General features: G+C 42.9%; 1 protein-coding gene across 2 annotated transcripts in view; it reads right to left on the bottom strand.

Annotated features, from left to right (window-relative positions):
- mdy (diacylglycerol O-acyltransferase) overlaps window positions 1–21,628 on the bottom strand; it is a 255,316-nt gene that overhangs the window by 34,814 nt on the left and 198,874 nt on the right. For both annotated transcript variants that reach the window (XM_075698769.1, XM_075698760.1), the window contains 2 exons: window positions 20,737–20,849; window positions 6,832–6,985 (listed from right to left, as the gene is read on the bottom strand). In XM_075698769.1, the coding sequence (XP_075554884.1) occupies window positions 6,832–6,985; window positions 20,737–20,849 (267 nt within the window). The remainder of the gene's footprint in view (window positions 1–6,831; window positions 6,986–20,736; window positions 20,850–21,628) is intronic.

Below are 21,628 nucleotides of genomic sequence, written 5' to 3'. Positions count from 1 at the left end.
GGAGCTGCCAAGATTTACAGTCACACTTTGAAAGGTGGATACACTGACTGCAAAATCACCAGTATTGATGGTGACTGTGTGGCGACACGACAAATACTACCAGACATAAAGGAAAAACACCGTTAGTATCTTTTTTTTTTTTTTCTATGGAAGTGAATGGACTTTTTGAACTCTTTATGAACTAGCAGACACCATAAAATAAGACTGGTCAAAATGCTACAGGCTCTAGTCTGGTGCAAGCAGCGTGCCATAGGCATAAATTGCAATGTGAGCAAGTCAAACTGAACTAGAAAGCAAATTTGCATTTCCAGGTTTAGTGTTCCTGTAGACCAGGATTGGGTTTGATTGACTAGATTGAGCAAGGCACTGGTGATGTGAGCTCGTTGGTTAAGCTTACATGTTTTACTATATCATAATTGTCAACAGAATATATGCATTTGGCTAAATGCAGATTAAAGACACTACATTACCCTCCTTGGGGAAAGTTGAACAAATGTGCATACAACATGATTAAGAAAGCTGAAAACAAAAACAGTTCACTGCTGAAAAGTCACGAATGTCTCCTACCAACGAACAGTCACAAAGTCAGATCATGAAATCAGAAAGAACGCAAAGGCTTTCTGTTTCTCTTTGGGTAGTGCTGTGTTGGAGAACTCTGGTGCAATACAAGTGGTGCAGGACCTGGCACTGAGGTAGCTGGAGGATATACAATGTCAACACAGTCAAATGATATTCTGGCTGGTGCTTGTTTAAGGCCAGAGGCATCCTTGAAAAGTCTCTAGTTGTGCCTTATTACTCAATTTCCTCTTGAAACCTTGATTTGTGATCCATGAACACTGACAATGGTATATAAGGGTCTGGATCATAGTATATAATGAACTTGTCGTGTCTGCCTTGCTTACTCAAGACTCTTTGACCGACACAGAAGTGATGTGGTTGAGTGTGCCTTCGTGCATCAGCATGTTGTTTGTCGTATGCCTTTCTTTCGAACACAGTTGTTCTCAACTTTGTTAAATCTTCCATTTCCAAAGCAGCTTCAGCATAGCAAGGCAGAAGATTTCCCACTGATCTGTCAAGCAGCAATTCATATGGTGATCTTCCTGTTGTCAGGTGTTTTGAAGGCCTGCATGATACATCAGGAAAGTGTCAATTTCTACTTCCCAATCTGTGTTCTCAAGCTGACTTGTGTGAACATGCTTTTTCAATGTTCTCATAAACTGTTCAGCTTCGCCATTAGCTTGAGGTCACAAAGCTGTGATCCGATGGTGCAGAAATCCTAACTTTTTGAGAGTGCAGTGAACTCTCTGCCTTGGAATGGTGGTCCGTTGTCACTTTTTACCTGTTCAGGGATTCTGAACTGGCAAAACAATTGTCGTAGGGAGGGAAGCACATTGTTCGCACTTATGGAGTGTATAACTTGTACCACGGGGTACCGTGAGAAGTCATCTATCACTACCATAGCGTACTTTCCATCTGGGAAAGGACTACAAAAGTCGACTGACACTTTTTCCCAGGGACCCTTGGGTGGTTCCATGATGGCAAGTGGTTCTCGCTTCGCTAGGGCAACAGCTGCTTGACATGGGAGGCAGCTTTTAATCAAAGTGTGCATGAGCTAGTCCATTCGTGGAAACCACGCCTTTTCTCTGAACATTTGTTTTTTGATAATCCTCTGATAGCTCCTGCGAGTGAGCAGCACTGCTTGTTTCTGCAGGGTAGTGGGAAGAACTAGGTGCGTTTCTTGAAGGAAGATGACGTCAGGTGTTGTTGTTTGTTCTGTCTTTATAGATGCAAATGGTTTCAGTTCAGCTGAGACCCAGCTGTTGAGTGTGGAGTGCTGGACAGCACTGATAAGTAACTGTAGCTGCTGGTCTGCTTTAGTTGCATCAGTGACTTCCTGAACCGAGAAGGCATTTGGGATGCTGTGGCACTGGATAAAGTTAACATACTCATTGGGTACCTTGTCGATACGGGCGCACATTTTTGTTTCAGGAACTGGACGCCTGGAAAGGTAATTAGAAAGGTTGCTACTTCCTGCACTATGTTGTACATGAAACTTGTACTGTTGAATGTGTAGAGCAAGGCGAGATGATCTTGAATGTGTAGAGCGAGATGGTGATGATCTTGGATTTCCCAGTATGCTCACTAAAGGCTTGTGATCAATCAGCAAAAGGAAGTTGATTCCACAAAGGTGAAGGCAGAAGTGTTCCATGGCCAATACAGCAGTGAGCACCTCCATTTGGGAGTAGTGGCTTTCAACTGGTGTAATCACTCTACTTGCATAAGCTATCACTACAATGTGTTCACTATCGCACTGTGTGAGGATAGCACCCAATCCATGTGGACTTGCATCTACCACCAGTTCTGTCGGTTTAGATGAGTCAAAGTAAGCAAGGGTGAAGGCATCGGACATGGCTTGCTTTAGGCTCTCAAGAGGGTTCTGTTATTGTTCTGTCCACTCCCGTGCAACATTCTTCAATGTCGGTTCACATAAAGGCTGTGCAAGGTCAGCAAGATTTCTCGGAAATCTGCTGGAATAGTTTGTCACTCTTAGCAGGCTCTTTACTTCTTGAGGCGACTCCAGTGTACTAATTTGTAGGAAGGCTGCGATTTTCTCGCAATCAGGACGAACACCATCAGCTGAAAAAATAAGTTCAAAGAAATTCAGTTGACGTTGATGACAGTGACACTTCATTGAGTGTCAATCCAGCTTCTGTAGTCGCTGCAGGACAGCTTGCAAGGAGGTGCCATGCTCCTATTTCATTTGTCCCAAGACAAGAATATCATCAATAACATTCAGGACATCGGGGATGCCATTGAGTACTTGGCAGATGGTGTTGTAAAAAATTTCAGCGGTAGTGCTGATGCTGAAGTTTAGGCATCTGTAGCAAAACAAGTTAACATGTGTTGAGAATGGTGCGAGTTGCCTTGAGGAGGTGTCAAGTTCCAGCTAACGATATTCATTCTTCAGGTCAACATTGGAGAATATTGTTGCTCTATTCAAGGCAACAGTGATGTCATCCACTGCTGGGCACAAATGTTGTTTATGTTGAATGGCAGTGTTCACAAAATGCATGTAAATGCAGATTCGAATTTCATCAGGCTGATGTGATTTTGGGCACAATAACTACAAGGGACACCCACGGTGTAGGTCCGATGGGCTGGCTCAATGATGTCTTCTGACAGAAGGCGTTCAAGTTCTTTTTCTGTGGCATCACGTAAGGCAAACGAAATATGCCTGTGGTTGTGCGACAGGTGGCACAGTATCGTTCATAAAAAGGTGGATGTGCTTGTTTTTGAGTTTTCCAACACCACTAAACAATTTGGGGAATGCTTCCATGATTGACTTGCCACATGAATCTCATATATTTGGCATGTGATCTGGACAAGCCCCAGGTTTTGGATGCTGCTGTGAAGCTGGAGAGTGGTGCACAGTTTCCTGGAATAGCAAAGATGTCTTCTATGCACTTATATTTGTATCTCATTGTGACAGAGACTTTGCCTAGAAGTTCAAGTGGAGATGTTGTTTTGTATGGGAACACTGACGAATGTTTCCTGGAGATTCACATTTAGGCGATAGCTCTCAAAGTCATTCTTGCCAACAATTGACACTGTTGCACCTGTGCTGATTATGAAAGTGACCGGCACATTGTTGACAGTGACAAGAGCTTTTAGAGATGGGCCTGCTTGAGGGGAAGTCATGGCAACAAAACATAATCATCACTGCTTGAACTAGTGTCACAGGTGGCGGCATGTTCTTTGGTACTTGAACTCTTATTACCGCAGGCTGCCTACGAGTTCCTGTTTGGACCATTGTCATAGTCCACTACTCGTACCATTCTCCTCGTTGAACAACAGAAACGTGCAAAGTGACCGACCTTGTTACATGCCTTGCATGTCTTACCCCATGCAGCACGACTTGATCATCCGCCTTGGTGAGGCCACTTGCCACCATAGTTGTGGCAATCTTCTGATCAGACATGAGGTCGGTGTGGTGCATAGGTCTGTCATGGCATCTGCCGTCCATTTCTTTTGGTGTTGGCCATGGTGTTGTCCTTCCTTGCGCACTGCAAGCACCGCCACATCGCATCGACATTGTTTTCGCGGACACATCTCGTTTGACATCTTCGGAGTATTCTTCCTTGTGTCTGGTGAAATTGCATTATTTTCGATTTTGGACACATCCCATTTGACCCCTTCTGAGTGTTCTTCCTTGTGTTTGGTGAAGTGAAGGAATGAAGCATGGCATATTTTTGGAGGCAAAACTATGTTGTGGCAAGGATGATTTGGTTCTGGACTTCAGCATCAACATTCTCGAAGTTACAGTGGCGAGAAAGCTGCCGGAGGCACGCATGGAAGGTGTCCAGTGACTCGCCAATGTTTTGCTGAACTTGACGAAATTTGTAGATTGAAAATGTTGAGTTTACTCGCGAAGCAAAATATGCACTCAATTTTGCTCATGTGGCATTGCATTCTGGCATCAATATTCTCTGCATGGTCTAGGTTGTGCTTGTAGCCATTGCAGCTTGTGTAGTGCTGTCGGGGAGTGAGCGAAATATGTCGTAAACTTCTTCACCGACGTAGTGCAGGAGGAGCGCTTTCTTGTGTGCATCTGCCATGATATCGCAAGCTAAAAGAAAGTTCTAGAACCTCTCTATCCACTTGGTCCATTCGTGACCAATATTGCTGGCGTCTGTTGTGCAAGGTTGAAACTTGGGAAGGGCTGGAGCACATGTGCCATGGCTGTGGTTGCCAGTTTCTGCTTGCTACTGAGGAGGATATGATGGACTGACTGTCGGTTCGGCACTCACACGAGATGAAATAACACTTCTGACACCATTTTGTGTTCCTGTGCACCAGGATTGCGTCTGATTGACTAGACTTGGTGAGATGATGGTGATGAGAGCTTGTTGGTTAAGCTTCCATGTTTTATGATATCACAGTTGCCAACAGAATACAGATATGGCTAAATGTTGATTATAGACACTACACCAGGGTCACCTGCACCTGTCGCATTGGAGTGACTCAGGCTTAAATGCATAGCCTTAAAAGGGTCCTGAGCCACCCTTCAAGCTAGGTGAAAGAACACAGTTCACAGATCCACAAGTGCAGCACAGAGTCACCTTTTTCTAAAGCACTGTTTTTGGCAAAGCCTTCTCCTCACCTTTTTTGGGGCTGTCATTTTGTCACATAGCAGATTCCTATACACGGCTGCTATTGGCCAGTAGCTGACATTATTTAGTAAAGCAATGAACGGGAGCTAGTTGGTGGACATTCATGATTGTATTGCGCTTAGCGTTACACTGACGGAAGAACTGATGGACAAACATAAAGGAACAAAACGTGGACGTATGTGGTGCGAACTACCAACTCGTTTAATACTGTTAGAGAATGCGCTTATACATATATCTTATATTTCACCCCATTTCCACCACCCCCCTCATCACCTTGTGTATAAGCATGTTCTCTAACAGTATTTTCCTGTCTTCTATTTCTCTCTCTCTCTCTCTCTAACAGTATTAAACAAGTTGGTAATGCAAAAGGATAGAAAATTGGGTGAGTTGGTACGGTAACATGATCTTGGATTGTAGGGCGAAGGGACACGGACACACACTAGAAGCAGACAGGACGAGCGCTAACTCTCAACTAAATTTTTATTGAAACAAAGAACATATATATATATAGGTGATTGCAAAAAACCGCAGCATAATAACATGACAAGGTATAAAGACATCAGTTAAACATATCAGGAGGTAAGGAAGTCAGAAAAACAAGCTGGTAGTTTGAAACATGTATGTCCATGTTTTGTTCCTTTATGCTCGTCCATTAGTTCTTCCGTAAGTGTAACACTAAGCACAATACAATCGTGAGCTGACATCAGTCAAGAAACATGAGCCGACTATCGTCTACTCATGCTCGGCCATGCCTACCCACATAGAAGTGAAACTTTGGCCACACTGCTTATCGGAGCGTCATAGCCATTGGATCAGACTAATTTCAATTAGTTAACATTCAACTAGCCTCGAACTACGTGAAACTTAAACCCAGATCACATGTACGCTATGCCTGCTGCACCTTGCAATGAATAGCGGTTAGCATTTCCAAGGGATGTGTGATAGCGTGTGCTCACTCCCAGTTGCTCCTGGCTAGACATGCTTAATAAGCTTTGTATTGAGTGCTACGAAGTGCGCAATCTGAATTTGCCTATCTGTGCAGAACAAAGCCGCTCTGCACAACATCGCAGTGGCTGGAGCATGCAATCATGCACTCCAACCCTGCTGTGCACCTACAGTTGTGCATAGCTACATGTAGCTGCGTCTGCTTCATAGCATAAATGCCGCAGCTGCTGCATGGTGCTGCAACGAAGCCTGCTTGCCATAATGACGTAGGCGGAGTATCGTCACTCTATCGTCACCATCGCTCCTCCACTTCTTCAGAACAGAGGAAATTGAGGGTGAATTGGAAAGGTAAAAAATACAGCACTTGAAGTATTATGCTATGCTCATACTAGGTCTCCTTGAAAATTTATTTCGGTAATATAATCCTGAGAGGTGCCATACTCATTCAAAGACGTTTTTGAGGCTTCAAAGAAATGTGGTTCAGGGCCCCTTTAAGACTACCAGCCATTTAGAATTGGCAGAGCAGCAATTTCACATCAAATTCTGAAAATGCATATGAAAACTCTTTCGACTTATCTCCTACTTGCTTTTTAAATTGGTCAGTGGATCCAGTCATACACCACATCATGCAGTAAAATTCATGTTATGGCTTTTCACTGACACTGTCCATTACTGAGTGCATAACATTTTTGCCACGTAAAACATGATCCCATACCTCATGAAAGAATGCTGAGAGGAGGAACACCATTACACAAGCCTGGCCTTTTGACATGCCAGCAGCAACCAAAGGTTTGTAGAGGTGGCGCAGACACCATCTGTGCACTGGAATGTTCCAGTTTTGCCAAAAATACTGCACAGTGTCTGCATTCCTGAAAAAATAGACAATATATCCAAGACAATATAAAAGTCAGTCTTGGAAAAATCGTATAGATAAAATACTTCACAAAATGAAATTCATTACAAGCAGCAGCACTAAGAAAACATGGAATAGACAACTTTAGCTGGAACACACGCACTGAACACACCCCCCTGTCCCCCCCCCACCTCTCTATTTATGCACGATTAAGGCCAGAAATGCTTTCATTTGGCTATTGCAGAATCTATACAAACCATATTTATTACACTCAAAATACAAGGAAATTCTAAAGGTCAGTAGTTTTTACAATTTCGATTTTATCTCCCCAAATTATATTAATAATTAATAATTCATAAAAATAAAGAAAATGAAGTTGAAATGACAAGTTTAGAACTCCATAATTTCACAACTAAAACAAAATATTGCAGTTCCATAAAATCGAACTGAGGTATCTTAACCTGGGGTCTCTAAACTACAGCCTGCGGGCCAGGTGGGAGATTGCCCCACAGGCTGGTGGCTGGCTGTGGCCCTTCCGATGACAGCTGGCCTGCAGGCAAACTATTTTTCCCCAAACGCTGTTTTTTTCCACAAAGTCACTGTTGTGGCTCTGCCGGAGAGTGGGGTTTCTCCACAAAACTTTGCACCAACGCATTTTGCCAGGGAGCTAGCTTCACTGCAGTGCCAAGATCATGCCACCTCGTCCGAGGCAGTGCCGATGAATCAAAAGCTGCATGCGACCATTGCATGAGGAGTGAACTACTCTCTCCAGTTGGTCGATCCCGGCCACCCCACAAGAAAAAACGCTGAAGTTTCTTTTATTTCACCCAGATAAGTTTAGGTGTGCTGGACCAGGAAAGCTTTCGCCAGCTTCTTGCCCGCAAAAATATGCCATATATAAGTTTCTTGTCACCTCATTCCTGAGCCTGGCCTCGGTACAGCAACAAACTTGGTCAGTCCCTGTCGCACATATCTAGTCCAGCAATGGCTATTGTTAAAAAATAGCATAGCCTGTAGGAGCCGGGGGTCGTGGCTTCAGAGTCTGGCGTTGCATAGAGGGTCACTCTAGCATACGCTACTGGTGCATCTCATAGCGGGTAGCTGGCCTACGCTACAAGGGCGTCACATGGAGGCTAAGCGGGCCAATGTCATCATCCGAGCTTACTTGACGAGCGTTGCTTTTTTAGCGAAGATTATGAGGTCTTGAGGATGAAAAAATGGAACAGGGGGTTTATTGACATTGGAATTGCAAACTTATTTACACAAAACAAAGGGTATCGTGCTGGCTGGAGCATGTAGTGCAGTACATCTTTCTCGTAGCATGAGCTACAAGTCAGGAGGCTAGATCTTTCTTGCGAGCACACATCAGAGCACACCAGCACACTCCAGCAGCCCGCTTAAATCTCTTTGTTCCTCCCTAGAGCCCTAGGTTGGGGAAATCTACGGTCACACCTTCCACCAACCGGAGCGTCCAAAGTCACCAAAGGCTCTGCCTTAAGACCAAGGGTGTGCATAAGCACTCCGGCACCTTTGTTCCCTCAACACAAAGAAAGGAGGGGAGCTTTGTAGGCAGGGATTGTCACGCTTGACTCAAGTTGGTGCGTCTTGGTTCCTGGGATGACCCAGCAATCAGCTGAAGTGTCTGTCAAACGACCATTATGGCTAATGGAGTGTGTGAGAAGACGGCATAGAACGCCCTTTTTCAGGAGTTTCTTGCTCCCATCATTGGTGACGGCGACAGTGCACCATCAATCAACACTCGATCCACCAAATGCATCTCGCCTTGTTGTCACTGCGGGTCTGCTCGAGGGGACACATTGCTAGCTTCACGAAGTGATTCACCGCAGTAGTGCAGGAGAGGCTACAAGGTCACTCCCCTGCTGGCCGATATTAACAAGCCATAAAATGCAGCAATTAAGGCTCCGTGGCTACAATCGCAGAGAATAGAAAAAAAATAAACAAAATTGGGTGGCTTTTCAAACAGGAAGTCATGCAAAATTTTAAAGTTTCATTTTAATAAGAGAAGCCAATATGCCCTAACTTACACGAATCATATTTTCTGGCAAGTCAATACGGTGTAGAAACCCAGGAATTGTGGTAATGAAACATCAGCAAAACAGCACTATTTGTAACCCAGCAAACCACAAATGTCCATTGGACGTACCACAAAAGACCAAATATCCAAGACATTTAACAATGCCTGGTTCACATCTATAAAATGTTGCACTAGTACAATAGCAGTCAAGTGTCATCCAAAGGACGTCAAATGTGTTAGTGATCTGGACATCTCTTGCATATGCAAAGCTTTCGTGCATTGATCGTACATTGTGCATTGCGAATAGATGAACACACCATGCCGCAGAAATACAAGCTAATTGTCTCTAATGCCTAGTAGTAAGATGCTGGGAAAGGAAAAGTCACGCTGTTGCCTGTTACAGCACTGTGGCGGGCCATTGATTTTGTTTTTCCCTATCATCATTGTGCATGTCCAAGATCCTACGAGAGGGAGAATGTGTTCCTGAATTTGTTCATTTTGAAAATATTCAGTTTGCAGTATTAAAGCCCAGAATTTCTGTTATGACAGCATTTATTTTTTGCAGGATGGTTATGAGCAGCAATTTTGCATGACCTCTGCACGCACTGCTTGACACCAGTGCATCAAAAGCCAGAACTTTCAGTTTCAGTTACGTCGTCTTTTCTCATACACTATAACGCTTTCTTTTTCAGTTATATCTATTAGTACACTGTTAATATATGTCAATATGTCACCTTTAACTTGCCGATATATTACGACTGATTATAAAGAAAAAAGAAGCTTGAACTTGCAATATCCTTAATATCCTTGACTTCACATCGCCACTGATATCAATTCAGCACGCACCTCGACACAAGGGCAGGATAATTTTCCTGCACATTTTGTTTGGTTGACCATAATTGTTCGGTTGACCATGGCCCAAGTACGTATATACTAGAAAGAACTGTACAGTTGCGTACTGAAATTTAGAGCTGTGCTTATGACTGCTATTTGTAGTATGTACGTTTGTTTGCCTTGCGGAGCGCTCATAGAAATGTCCTGAGGGAAACGTTTTGGCGGTTCACTTTCAGAGATATTTGTTTCACTTGGTTTCTGGATCTCCTTTTCAAGTTTCGGGGATATTTCTAATTTGCAATGCTTATATTTAAGTATCTGGCCGTGTTGTGTGTTTAGCACTTTCGTGGTGTGACAAGTTGCCTATCAAGATGAACATTCCATCTCTGGATTCTCCTTGTGTGGATTTTCTTTCAGTATATATTTTTAAAGATAGCTTGAAAGTACTGGCCTTCTATATTGAATCTCATAGCCCCAGAAGCAGGTACTGGCATGCAGGCCATGAACTTTTGAGATTTGTTACCTCTTACTAATAAGTTTTAATGTCTTTAAATATAATTGTGGCATCGTAACTGCTAGTCATTTTCTGTGTTTTAACACCTTTTTCTCATTACTTTTGTTTTAGTAGTTGAATTTTCAAGAATTTGTTTTTATTGAAGTTATATTTTTTTACCTCCATGTTTAACCATTTCACCTGTTTGTATACAGTTAGAACTTGCAATGGATATTGTCATACATGTGCCTGGCTAGGGGGGGCAGTCATTTTTTAATAAAGCTTTATCAATTGCATACATAAAAAGTAACATTGATATGACATTGTGAGTCTCACTGGTGTGCTTTACCTACTGCTTACCGAACTCACTTTTTTCATGTAGCCATTGCAGGATTTCTAATATAATTCAGAATGATCAAAATACAGAGCTACAATTTTGCGAGTCCATTTTTCACATTTACATGAGCGTTAGAACTATATATAATAAGAAAGATATCTCATGAGTGTTTCAATTTATATTTTGACATTTGCATGTTTGCACGTTAACAAAACATTTCAAACAAGGTCACCAGCTACTTGCCGCCAATGGTAGTAACTCCTGCCGACAACGGTAGTAACTGTGGCATTAGTGTGCCTCAACAGATGTACCATCAAGGACAAATGAAGTGTGAACAGAGGAGCATGTGGCCGAAGCATAACTAAATGTACAGTGCATGCTGTCGACCGGTCATTGTGTACATGCATGAGCATGTGGTTCTCGTGCTGAGTGTAGCGCTGCTCACTCTACTCTGATAAACGTCACTTGTATTTTGTCCGAAAGTTGTTTTCTCATCCTACCGTGGCAACGCCATTCCCACCTGCCAGTACACTGTTATGGTGGCTAGCACCATCGTCGGATCTGTAGCATGATATAGCTGGCACGTGCCGTTTCCTCACGTGCGTTGCTTTTGTTTCCACCATCAAAGCTACCAGTGTCTAATCGTAATTTGAATAGCACCAAAAGTGTATTGCACTGGAGGAGCAACAACAGTGCTAGCCACCTTAGCAGTAATTGCAGATGGGAATGGCACTGCAATGGCATGGTGAGAATACAAGCTTCAAACAAAATACAGGTGATGTAATCGCAGTACGACAAGCAGCCCCATGCTCCACGTCGAAACCACATGCGCGCGTGCATGTGTGCAATGACGACTAGCCGATGCCACACACTGTGCTTTCACTTATGCTTTGGCCACATCCTCTGCTGTTCGCATTTCATTTGTATTCCATAGTACACCTGCTGTGGCACTTGCAGGCATGCAGCTCATTATAGCGTGACCAGGAAAGATCCTTTAGGTGTTCTATGGACCTCCTGCATCCATAAAATGAGCATCTATTAGAGGTCACTTATGTGCAGATGTCCAGCTGCGATATCCTTTCAATGTTAGAGAAGCATGATCTGGATGAGACTTGGATCATCCATGGTACATACTTGTAATGTTGTTTGGAGGAATATAGGTATCTACAGGATGTGTACAATGTCTAAAATATGATGTTCTATGGATATCTATGGGACATAAATGCTCCATTGGGAAAGAATGGTGACGCTTCCCATACCCTTTCAGCATCTTGTAAATATCTGCTTGGTGAAACTAGAATGACTGTGCATAAGCAAGAAAGCTGTGTGCTTCCAGGAATTAGGAATAATCTTGTTACTACGAATGTGTATTATCAATGCGAATAGCATTCTTGGCATTGTCAGACCACATTTCTTTCCAGTTATTTATCTACTGACCAAAAATATGGGCCAATCCTGAAGGTAGCGCAGTCTAAAAACAATGTGAGCTATTCCCATAGGTATGGGCCACTGGGTATGGGTCACTCCATGATTATGTTCTGCTTTTCAATTAACCTATTTTATGCCGACTTACGTATGTGCCACTGGGTATACGTCAACTTTGCAGTATTGCTGCTAGATGGCGCAGCATGTTCAGCGGAAGCATGAGAGGTGAGCCCAGCTGCAGTAACAAATCTCACACATGATGTGTTTCTCCCATCTGCATACTTGGATAGTCATCATAGATGAGTTCTGTCTAAACTTTTTTTTTTTTTTAAATCAATGTACCCATGGAAGTTTGGTGGTAAAAGCAAAATTCTAATCCTCTAATCCTAAATTAGTTATTTCGCTCCTCCCCTGGATGTTATGCCAGTAGGCCAATAAAACTAAAAGTATTTGAATAAGGCATATTAATTATTTCATGTAAAATGTTTAGTCTACATCCAGTAGCGTTACTCCTGTTAATTAATTTTCACATTTTCATTTCGTTTTTATTGTCCAGCCTTCAACATTACAAGTTGCCAGTCCAGCCCCTCCGGCTCAGAAGTACAAACACCCCCGGTCTAAACAAAAATCAACACCTTATATTACCATTTACATGCATTCGTTATCTAGAAGTAGGTTTTGCAGAGATCACAGTCACTAACTGACAGTGCGGTTTACAACCACACTTAAAGCAGCGAATTTGGCCACTTGAAACACACTGTCAGGTGCACTTTGCAAAACTGTAATAACTATTTTTTGTCATGGTGTTATAAGATTTGTAGACTCGGCATTTCAATTTTTTCAGATTCTTGTCATCTTGCAAATGTAAATATACATTTGATGACCTAGGAACCTTAGTCCCAAGAAATAAAATTAACAAGTAAGACAGTATGTCACTAGAACTTCTTGTCTTTTAAAAAGAACAAATTTCATTCTGATCACTTCAGTCATAGACTAATAAGAGCATTTTTGCGTGTCACTTTATTGATTGGGGTAGGATTATAGGGGGTCATGGCTGATGCTTTCATTTAACTTCAAACAGACTTTTATAGCTATATATTCAGGGTGGTAAGTGCTGAAGAAAGGAATAAGGCTGCCTAGGGATGGCCATAAATATTCTGACACAGCAAGTGCTTTTTTTTTTTTCAATTTCATCTGCTTTCTTTACTTTCTCTCGTTCATTTGCTATGCAAGCTACTCTGCTCAAAAACACATTTAATGCTGATGTCCTTGTTGTCATGGGACATCTCACTACATTTGTCTGTAACATGACACTGATACACAAGATAGTCAATAGTTTTTTTTTACTGGCTACACTCATGTAGTCAGTGTAGGTGGTTGCGATTTTTTTTTACTTGGTGTAGAAAAAAAGTAGCTCCACCCACCTACACAAAGCCATTTTTATAGCCGTAGCGTAGCATGAAAACTACCCTTTCTATGCTGCAGTTTCGATGAGTGTAGGCAGCAGACATACTAACAGGCTGGAATCACAAATGTGTGGTGCCATTTTATCTGTGGCTGTTGGTGCTGATAGAGTGCCGATAGTGAAAGTTTACTGCAGGAACGGCAGCAAAGTGCAGGCATGAGCATGTGCTACAGAGGAAAGTGAGCTAATCTTCCAAGAAATCGTACTCACAGATGGTGCAGTCTGTTTCAAACTCTGCATTGCACAATATGCATAGAAGAACCTTTGTGCATTGCGCACCCACGATGTACAGTTAAACCTCGATATAACGAACTTCATTATAACGAAATTTTCGATATAACGAAGTATTTAACTTTTCATAACCTCTTGTCCATAGAATTAACCTCAGTATAACCAAGTGTTTGTATGCGATTTCAATATAACGAAATTTCGCTTCCGCAGAAAAGGAATGCCGAGACAATAAATGGAAACTTCAGGGACGCATATGGTCGAATTATTGAATTACAAGCGGCTGCTTGCAAACGCACCTATCAAATCGTGCGCGGCGCGACAAGAGCGACCGCTGAAGTGAAGCCGCATCATGTTCAGTATAAAGTCCACGTGCGATAAGATCCTATCGCGCCTCGCGCACTTTGTCCTTTAGGTGCGAGTGAAAGTGCGAGTGAGAAAGAAAGATGGCTTCACGCACGAGTGCCGCCTCCCTGTGCGAGCAAAGGGAAAGAGGAGGAGGGGGGGGAGTAAGCTGTCGCGCGTCGCGATTCTCTGCGTGCCTATCCACCGTGGCTCGGGATGGCTGTAAGCGCGGCTGAGCGCATACGCAGCCGCGCACCCTGCTTTAGAGGTAATCTGCCTGGTGTGCAAAGAGTGTGCGGGGGCCGCCATGGCGTGGCATCATGTAAGCTGTCTTCCCGCGCGTTTAGTACTGAAGGTTGCGTAATCTTGAGTTTCGGTGACCCGTTGGAGTGAGGGGCAGACGAAGCATTCGCTCACCGCTGCGAGTGCTTTTCGTGATAGCATCGTCCCATTGCGGGCGACGCGGTCATCTGCGGGGGCGGAGAGTACGCGACAGCGTGGCTGGCTTCGCTTAATTCGTACCGCCTATGTGAAGATATCGTCCACGTGGCATGAAACCACATCATTCGTAGCTGACTTCCAAATTCATCAAAATGAATTGTTTTCTCATTCAAATTTGCTTTTTTCGATTGCCTGATAATTCGGAAAATTCTGCGACCCTTTTCCGAGCAAATAGATCGGCGACTGTACTTATTTGTATAAAAGGTCGGATTTCAATACAACGAAATTTCGATATAACGTAGCAAATTGCAGATTTTACCCACTTTGTTATATTGAGGTTTAACTGTATTCAGCTGCAATTTGTCTACATTTGTTGATGAAAGGAAACTCACACATTGCCATTTAGTTTCAGGCAAGGGCATATACGCAGTCAATAAGTGTGAAGTCAGGTGAAATGCAGTCAGACGCTTTTGTCTGCTGATGCAGAAGACAACGTGCAGTCAACCAAGTGCAGCATATGACATCATAGCGTCTGCCCGGCACTAAGTCATCTGCACAAGCCTCCACGAAGTGTAGGTTATAAAAGAAGTTGCCCTATCTCTTTCACCCAAAAGGAAATAAAATGAAGTTTATACTCGCTGAAAACTTTTTGTGGCAGCACAGCCAAAGCTATGGAGCCGAAGCACACATTCTTTTACTGCATGTCTGCAGGCAGTCCATGAACGTAAGCAACTGGAAGCTACGTAGCATATGTTGTGTAGAGGAATAACGTGATGTCATGCTGTGTCGTGCACACAAGCTCTAGTTGAGCGCACTCTTCATGGAGGCCGCCACTGACCCGTGGCAGAGATGGAAAGTGGAGCATGCACACAGTAAAGGCCCTCCATACACAGTTTTGCCCATAAAGTTGCTATAACCAACTCTAGAGGCAAAGCTCCCCATGGCGTCAATGCTGTGAAATCAGTAACCACAATGGTGCCACCATGTTGCTACTCTGTGCAGGCATGCATGCATAGACAATGAGATGAGATTCAGATGAGACACGTTGATCCCGAGCCTCCCTCAGTATGATGGTGCCATCTAGTTCAGGCACCTGCAAGCAGATCCTTTCACATACCGTAAATACTACATAATTTTTTTTAAAAATAGGCATCGGATCTTCCTGAAAAATATATGGAATCAACTTTATGCATTGTCCATACTTAGGCGCTACGTGTAAATGCATGTTCTTGCATCATATTTTGCACATTTTTCGCGTTACAAAAATTAGAGGTAGCAACATGGGGGCACATTTTTGGTTGCCACTTTTTTAGCCCAGCATTTCCTCTAGAGTTACTATGCTATGTTTTCGCCGACCTTTAGCAAAGGGCTTTATCTATAAGTGGTAGACTAGGACTGAACGTGGCGTGAAATAAATGAAAGTGCCATTTCTCTGTTCAATGTCAGCCTTGCTCCTTTACCAATAGGCAACACGACAGTGTAAAACAAAATGTAGCTATTATTTTTATTTTTTTGTTCAAGATTTATTTCATAACAAATAAAAAGCTTTGCTTAGGAAAATGATTTCCCTTTCTCGCAGTTCCTAGTTTTCTGGCTTTCTGGTAGCCATGTCTGGTTTTCCTGGCTGGTATTACAGTGCTGCCAATCCTAGGGAAAATTCCTTAGACCCAGGAATTTTAGGCCTTGCTTAGGAAACATTTTCCCCTTCTAGGGAAATTTGTGTGATGACATTGAGGAAAGAAAAATTCATGCAGAAACTCCCCTGGGAGTTGTCCAAGTATGCGTAAGCATTGTGCTACTTGCTCATCTCCATGCAGCCCAGTCTCATTATCAATGTTATGAAACATGATCCGACCAGTATAAACAACAGTGCTGCATGCAGCAACACAAACTGCTCCGGATGGCGGCGCAAAGTGAATTGATTATGCAAGCAAATTGATGCAGGTGGCGGCGCCAGGTGCATTGATGACATTCCGATCATTATAAGCTAGTACTGCTCTTTTGCATTTTATCCATCCGCATCGAACCATTATGAGCCGCGCGGACCATATCTTGAAAGCGATCTGCAATGTGGACAGAGAGTGACGACTGCAGATAGTTTTGTGCGCTGTGTTCTCCCCGCTTCGCATTAAAGAGAGACGCGTGTATCCATATCTTGAAAGTGGTCTGTGAAAGGGGCAGGGTGTGACATGTGCCGAGAGCTTCACGAGTGCTGTGTTCTCGCCACTTCGTTCACGTGGAAGCGTCAGGCAGCACAAAGGTAAAGTCACTTGCTGCTGCGGGCTCTATCTTGAAAGCGATGGTCTTATAAGATGGACAGACAGATGGACGGACTGTTTTTATCGTTGGGTAAGCATAGAAATGCTTATGAATTTAAAAACTCTGGAGACTTGATAAACCACTGCTGTGACGCCGCAATGATAGATACGTGGAATTACTGATGTGATGGCATATTTTGATTTCAGTCAGCTTACAATTAGTACTTTCGCATTTGCATGTGAAGTACGACTTGTAGTCATAGTGCGGGGCAGTGAACGCGTCTCGTCAAGTAAACGACAAGGTGTGGCTGTCCCCCTTTAAATAAAATATTTATCTGTAACCGGCTAAACAAGTGTATGCTGCAATGTCAAACAAAGGTGCACATGCAAATCTCGTCATTAGTTGGCGCATATACCTAGCACTGAGCATGACTAGGTGGTCGAGGCACTGCGTAGCGGACTATGCACTCAAATTTACTGTCCATAGGCAGAGCAACAGACTCCCATTGTAGAGTCCCAGTCATCACGTGTTTGGGTGAGTTCTGGCGCAGAGGGAAAAAAATCAATGTGTATCTGCGTGCTTCACTGCAAATGACTTGGATGTATGCAAATGTGGTGCTGCTATGTTGATACATCACAGCACATAAGAAAAACTTATTTCACATGCTTTATATTGGTGCTGTGAAGGGACACATTGTTTTGCATTGCTACATATTCTGTAATCCGGTATACCATAGTTCTGCGCCAGCTCTCTTGCAATTCAAATAAGGTTCCATGTCAATCTGGGCATTTTGCTGTTGTTTAAATTTGTTTTGCATAACAAGTGAGTACCCTATACATATGCTGACTTCTTGTTCTGTGAATGCTGTTTCAAGCAGAAGGCTGTGTTGTTAGCATGAAGAACTCTGGTTAGCACGGCTTGCACTGCAACATTATTTCAGCTTGAGTGCAGCGACTTCATTGTATAAATTTACGAAATGAGCTTGGAAATGAATTGAAACTATGAATTTTGAATCTATTTACATAACAAAAAAGTATATTTTAACAAAAACCATATTGACAAACTGAACAAATGTATCCTACAAAAATCTAGGGAAATCTAAACAATTCCTTCAGCAAATTTAGGAGGAAACTGGCATCAGAGGTTGGCAGCACTGCTGTAAACAAAGACTGTGTCACTGGACTGTAGAAAATGTGAGCGAATGTGAGTAAGCTGATCTGAACTAATCAGGAGTAAACGAGGACAGTGCTGTGTTGAGGAGTGTTGGCTGCATTACGATTACGAAGAAAGAAGCTGTGGCATGTGAAGCTGACACCACCAGCGCAAGTGCGTCGCTGCTCTGATGCGCAGGCGATGGCTATCTCGACACCAGCAACCTGTCCGTGTACGACGAGAGTCCACCAGGTGTGGAAGCACAACTGCGCAATTAGAAGCACTGCGTAAAAAAATGCTTGCATTACAATTCCATGACATACAGGGTTGGTATTCTAGGTTGTTCACTGTTGCAGATATACTAGTTACTTTCGAAAGACTTTGCCTGCAGCAGTGTAGCACTGAAGGCTTCATCTATGGGTGAAACATCTATGGGTGAAAGCGTTTCTGACACTTCACAATGACAGTGTTCAACTCCACAGTCATCCTTGCAAAGTTTCACCTGTAGCAACAGATCTGTCAATGTCTATAACACAATCCACAGTGTTCCTTTCACTGTGTGAAAACAACGTGCTTGGCCTGCGCGAGGAATGCTGCTGAGTGTACACGCTAATGTGTTTCCTGCCCACTGCGTGAAATCTTATGAAAGTTATTGTCTCTCCTAAGGTGAACAACCAAGAACACCAATGTTCTATGTCACACAACTTGTGAAATGGGTTGTTTCCTTTACATAGGATTTCTGATTTCCCAGTTCCTTAATGGCTCGTGGGTTTGCACAATAAAAATGCTTGTCTTAATAAAAGCACTTATGTTCCTTTGGATTATCAAATACAGTAGAACATCATTCTTACGTTTCAGAAAAGAACACAACAAAAAATCTACAAACCGGGAAAATGTACGATCCAAAGTAACTAAAAATGGACTACTATTGACATCTACATAATACGAAGTGTCGCGCAGATCGTTGCGACACGAGACGCCGACGTGCGTCGAGCTGGTGCTGCTACGGCAGCCCAAGACGCGTTTTGTTATTTTCCCATTGCGTTGTGTTTTAAGAAAGCGATGGGAAACAAACGAAATAAAGCTGGTCCGCAATGCCTGATGCCACCAAAGCGAAACGCGATTCCTACATCGCGCTGCCTTCAGCAAGGATCGGCGGCACGTTTGCATTATCACCTACTAAAAGCATGCAGTACGCTAGCAAGGGCACTAACGCACCACGCACTGTAAAACAGATAGAACAGTGAAGATTCTTATCACAATAGGTTTGGTGGCGATAGCTGTGAATGTGGCATGCGACGACTGGAGCTGAGATTTGCTGGTACCGGAATAAGAAACTGTGCGCACTGTCGTTTTCACGTCTTGGGCCTTTTCTTGTTCACACGGGATCTAGCGGCCGGAAAATGTATATGATCACAGTCTGCAGCAGGGAACGGCGGTGCATTTCGGTTATCGCCTATTAAAAGCATGCCCTATGCTTCAGACGGCACCTCGCGCTATGAGATAGATAGGCGAAGGTGCTTATCGCAGTAGGATTGGAGGTGATAGCTGTGAAAGCCACTTGGAATGACCCCGGAGAAAATTTGCTGGTAGCGAAGTGAAAAACTCAGTGCGTGCCAGCATTTTCACATGAGACAGGCGGGCGAGTATTGCGGTGAAGCTGCCGTGATGGGCAGCTATATAACGCTCTCAATCAGCGCTTGTCTCACACATTTTCTTGTTTACAAGGGATCTAGCGGCCAGAAAACTTATCATACGATCACAGTATAGAGGCGTAGTGAACGTTGCTATCGAAAAATAGTGTTTTCCGGGAACGTATGAACCGGTAAAAAATGAGCATAACTCTATATTGGGTAATTTTTTTTAAAAATTCAATTGCGAACGTTGACGCCGGGAACGCATTAACGAGGTTCTACTGTATTGCATTGCTTGTCCGATAACATTGTTGCAGTGCATTTCGCGTGTTTGGACATGTAATTAAATAGTGCACGGCTTAGCATAAAACATGAAGTAACCTCAAGTTAACTGCGTTTTGGAAAAGGGCTCAGCTATTTCAAGTCTCAAGATTATTTATTTTGTGCATACATAAGAAATAAATACGTTCGTGACATTACAGAAGGCTGTCCCAGAGCACAGTACAGTATGGGGATCTCCTGTCATGTAGTTGTTTAAAAATAGGCGAAATAAAACAGCAGTTCAAGAGAAAATGTACATTTCTAATAATTCTCATATTCATATTGCTCCTTCAGTGTGCCATTAATAAATTATATCAATATTTATGTTCACTTCTTGAAAACGATATAGGTACATATGCTTGATTTACCTTGGCACTATTTGACATATAGTAACCATACACCAAGCAAGCTTGCACGACAACATGCACCTAAAAAGAGAAAACGCTCATGTGGTTGAACATGCTGGTGAAACTGAAATCACTCGCAAAACATTGGTGCTACTTGGCGTAGTAACACAAAAGCAGAAGCCCAGCACATGCGAGCACGTGCACGTATCTCTGGCTGCACTGCAGCCACAGAAAGTTGTCCTCAGGTGTCAAGACCATGAATTCAATTGCAACTAAAATGAGCTGCACACATCACTTCCTATATTTAAAGCAGCATGGGATGTCTGAATTAAACAATGTGCTGCAGACAGCCTTTAAATAGGTATGTTGACCACAAAGAACCTCATCACTGTGCAGAGTGCACACATCTATAAAAACAACTGTGTTTTAGAGCTTTGAGAAGCAGCCTCACCACCAGTCTCTGTAGAACTCTCTGTCAGCGAAGCGCAGGAGCTCAGCAAATGTGTTCAGCGTTGAATGGAAGAACCAATAGAATGCAAGTAACCAAATTAGTATGTTAGGAACCTGTGAAGTGAAGAGAAAAGATTACTGTCAGTTCGTCAAAGGAAACAATGTGACAGATAATCAGCTTGAAAGAAAAAGACAGGAAAGAAAAAGAGAGCTATACGTAGAAGATCAAATAATTAAAATCATAGGTTTTATGAGCTGAAACCACGATATGATTATGAGGCACGCTATAGTGGATTAATTTTGATCACCTAGGGTTCTTTAATGTGCACCTAAATCTACGTGCACAAGCATTTTAGAATTCATCCCCCATCAAACTATGGCCATCGCAGCTGAGATTGCACCCACAACTTCAAACTCAGTAGTGCAATGCCATAGCCACTGGGCTACTGCAGCGGTTGTATGTAGCTGAAGAAAGCAATGAGCGGTGCGTTGTAAACAAATGGGAAAATGTATGAAAGACAAATACATGATTTGAAGAGCTGGCTTTTGCAGATTTAAAAATATGTACACTAGTCAAAAGAGCTGAACAGCTCTTAACAGCTGAAAAGAGTAAACTGCAAAAAACTAAAGTTTGAAACTTGCATTAAGAACCGATCAACTTCAGAGATGCACTGAGTAGACTCCCTCAATACGGGTGGTAGCATTCCTTAACAGTTTAACTCTTACCCTAATAAATGCGTTAAGAAAAAAGCTGGGATAAAATAATGTTGAATACCATCACCGCATGCATATTGGAGAGATAAATGAAGGAGCCACAAATGACAAACGTTCCGACAATACATAGCTACAAATAATGAGGCACTAGCATAAGATGACAGGCTTTTAGAAGTCCT

This window comes from Dermacentor variabilis, chromosome 1, assembly GCF_050947875.1.
Source record: "Dermacentor variabilis isolate Ectoservices chromosome 1, ASM5094787v1, whole genome shotgun sequence".
In the NCBI taxonomy this organism is placed as follows: domain Eukaryota; kingdom Metazoa; phylum Arthropoda; class Arachnida; order Ixodida; family Ixodidae; genus Dermacentor; species Dermacentor variabilis.
This window is presented reverse-complemented; position numbering and strand designations above follow the sequence as displayed.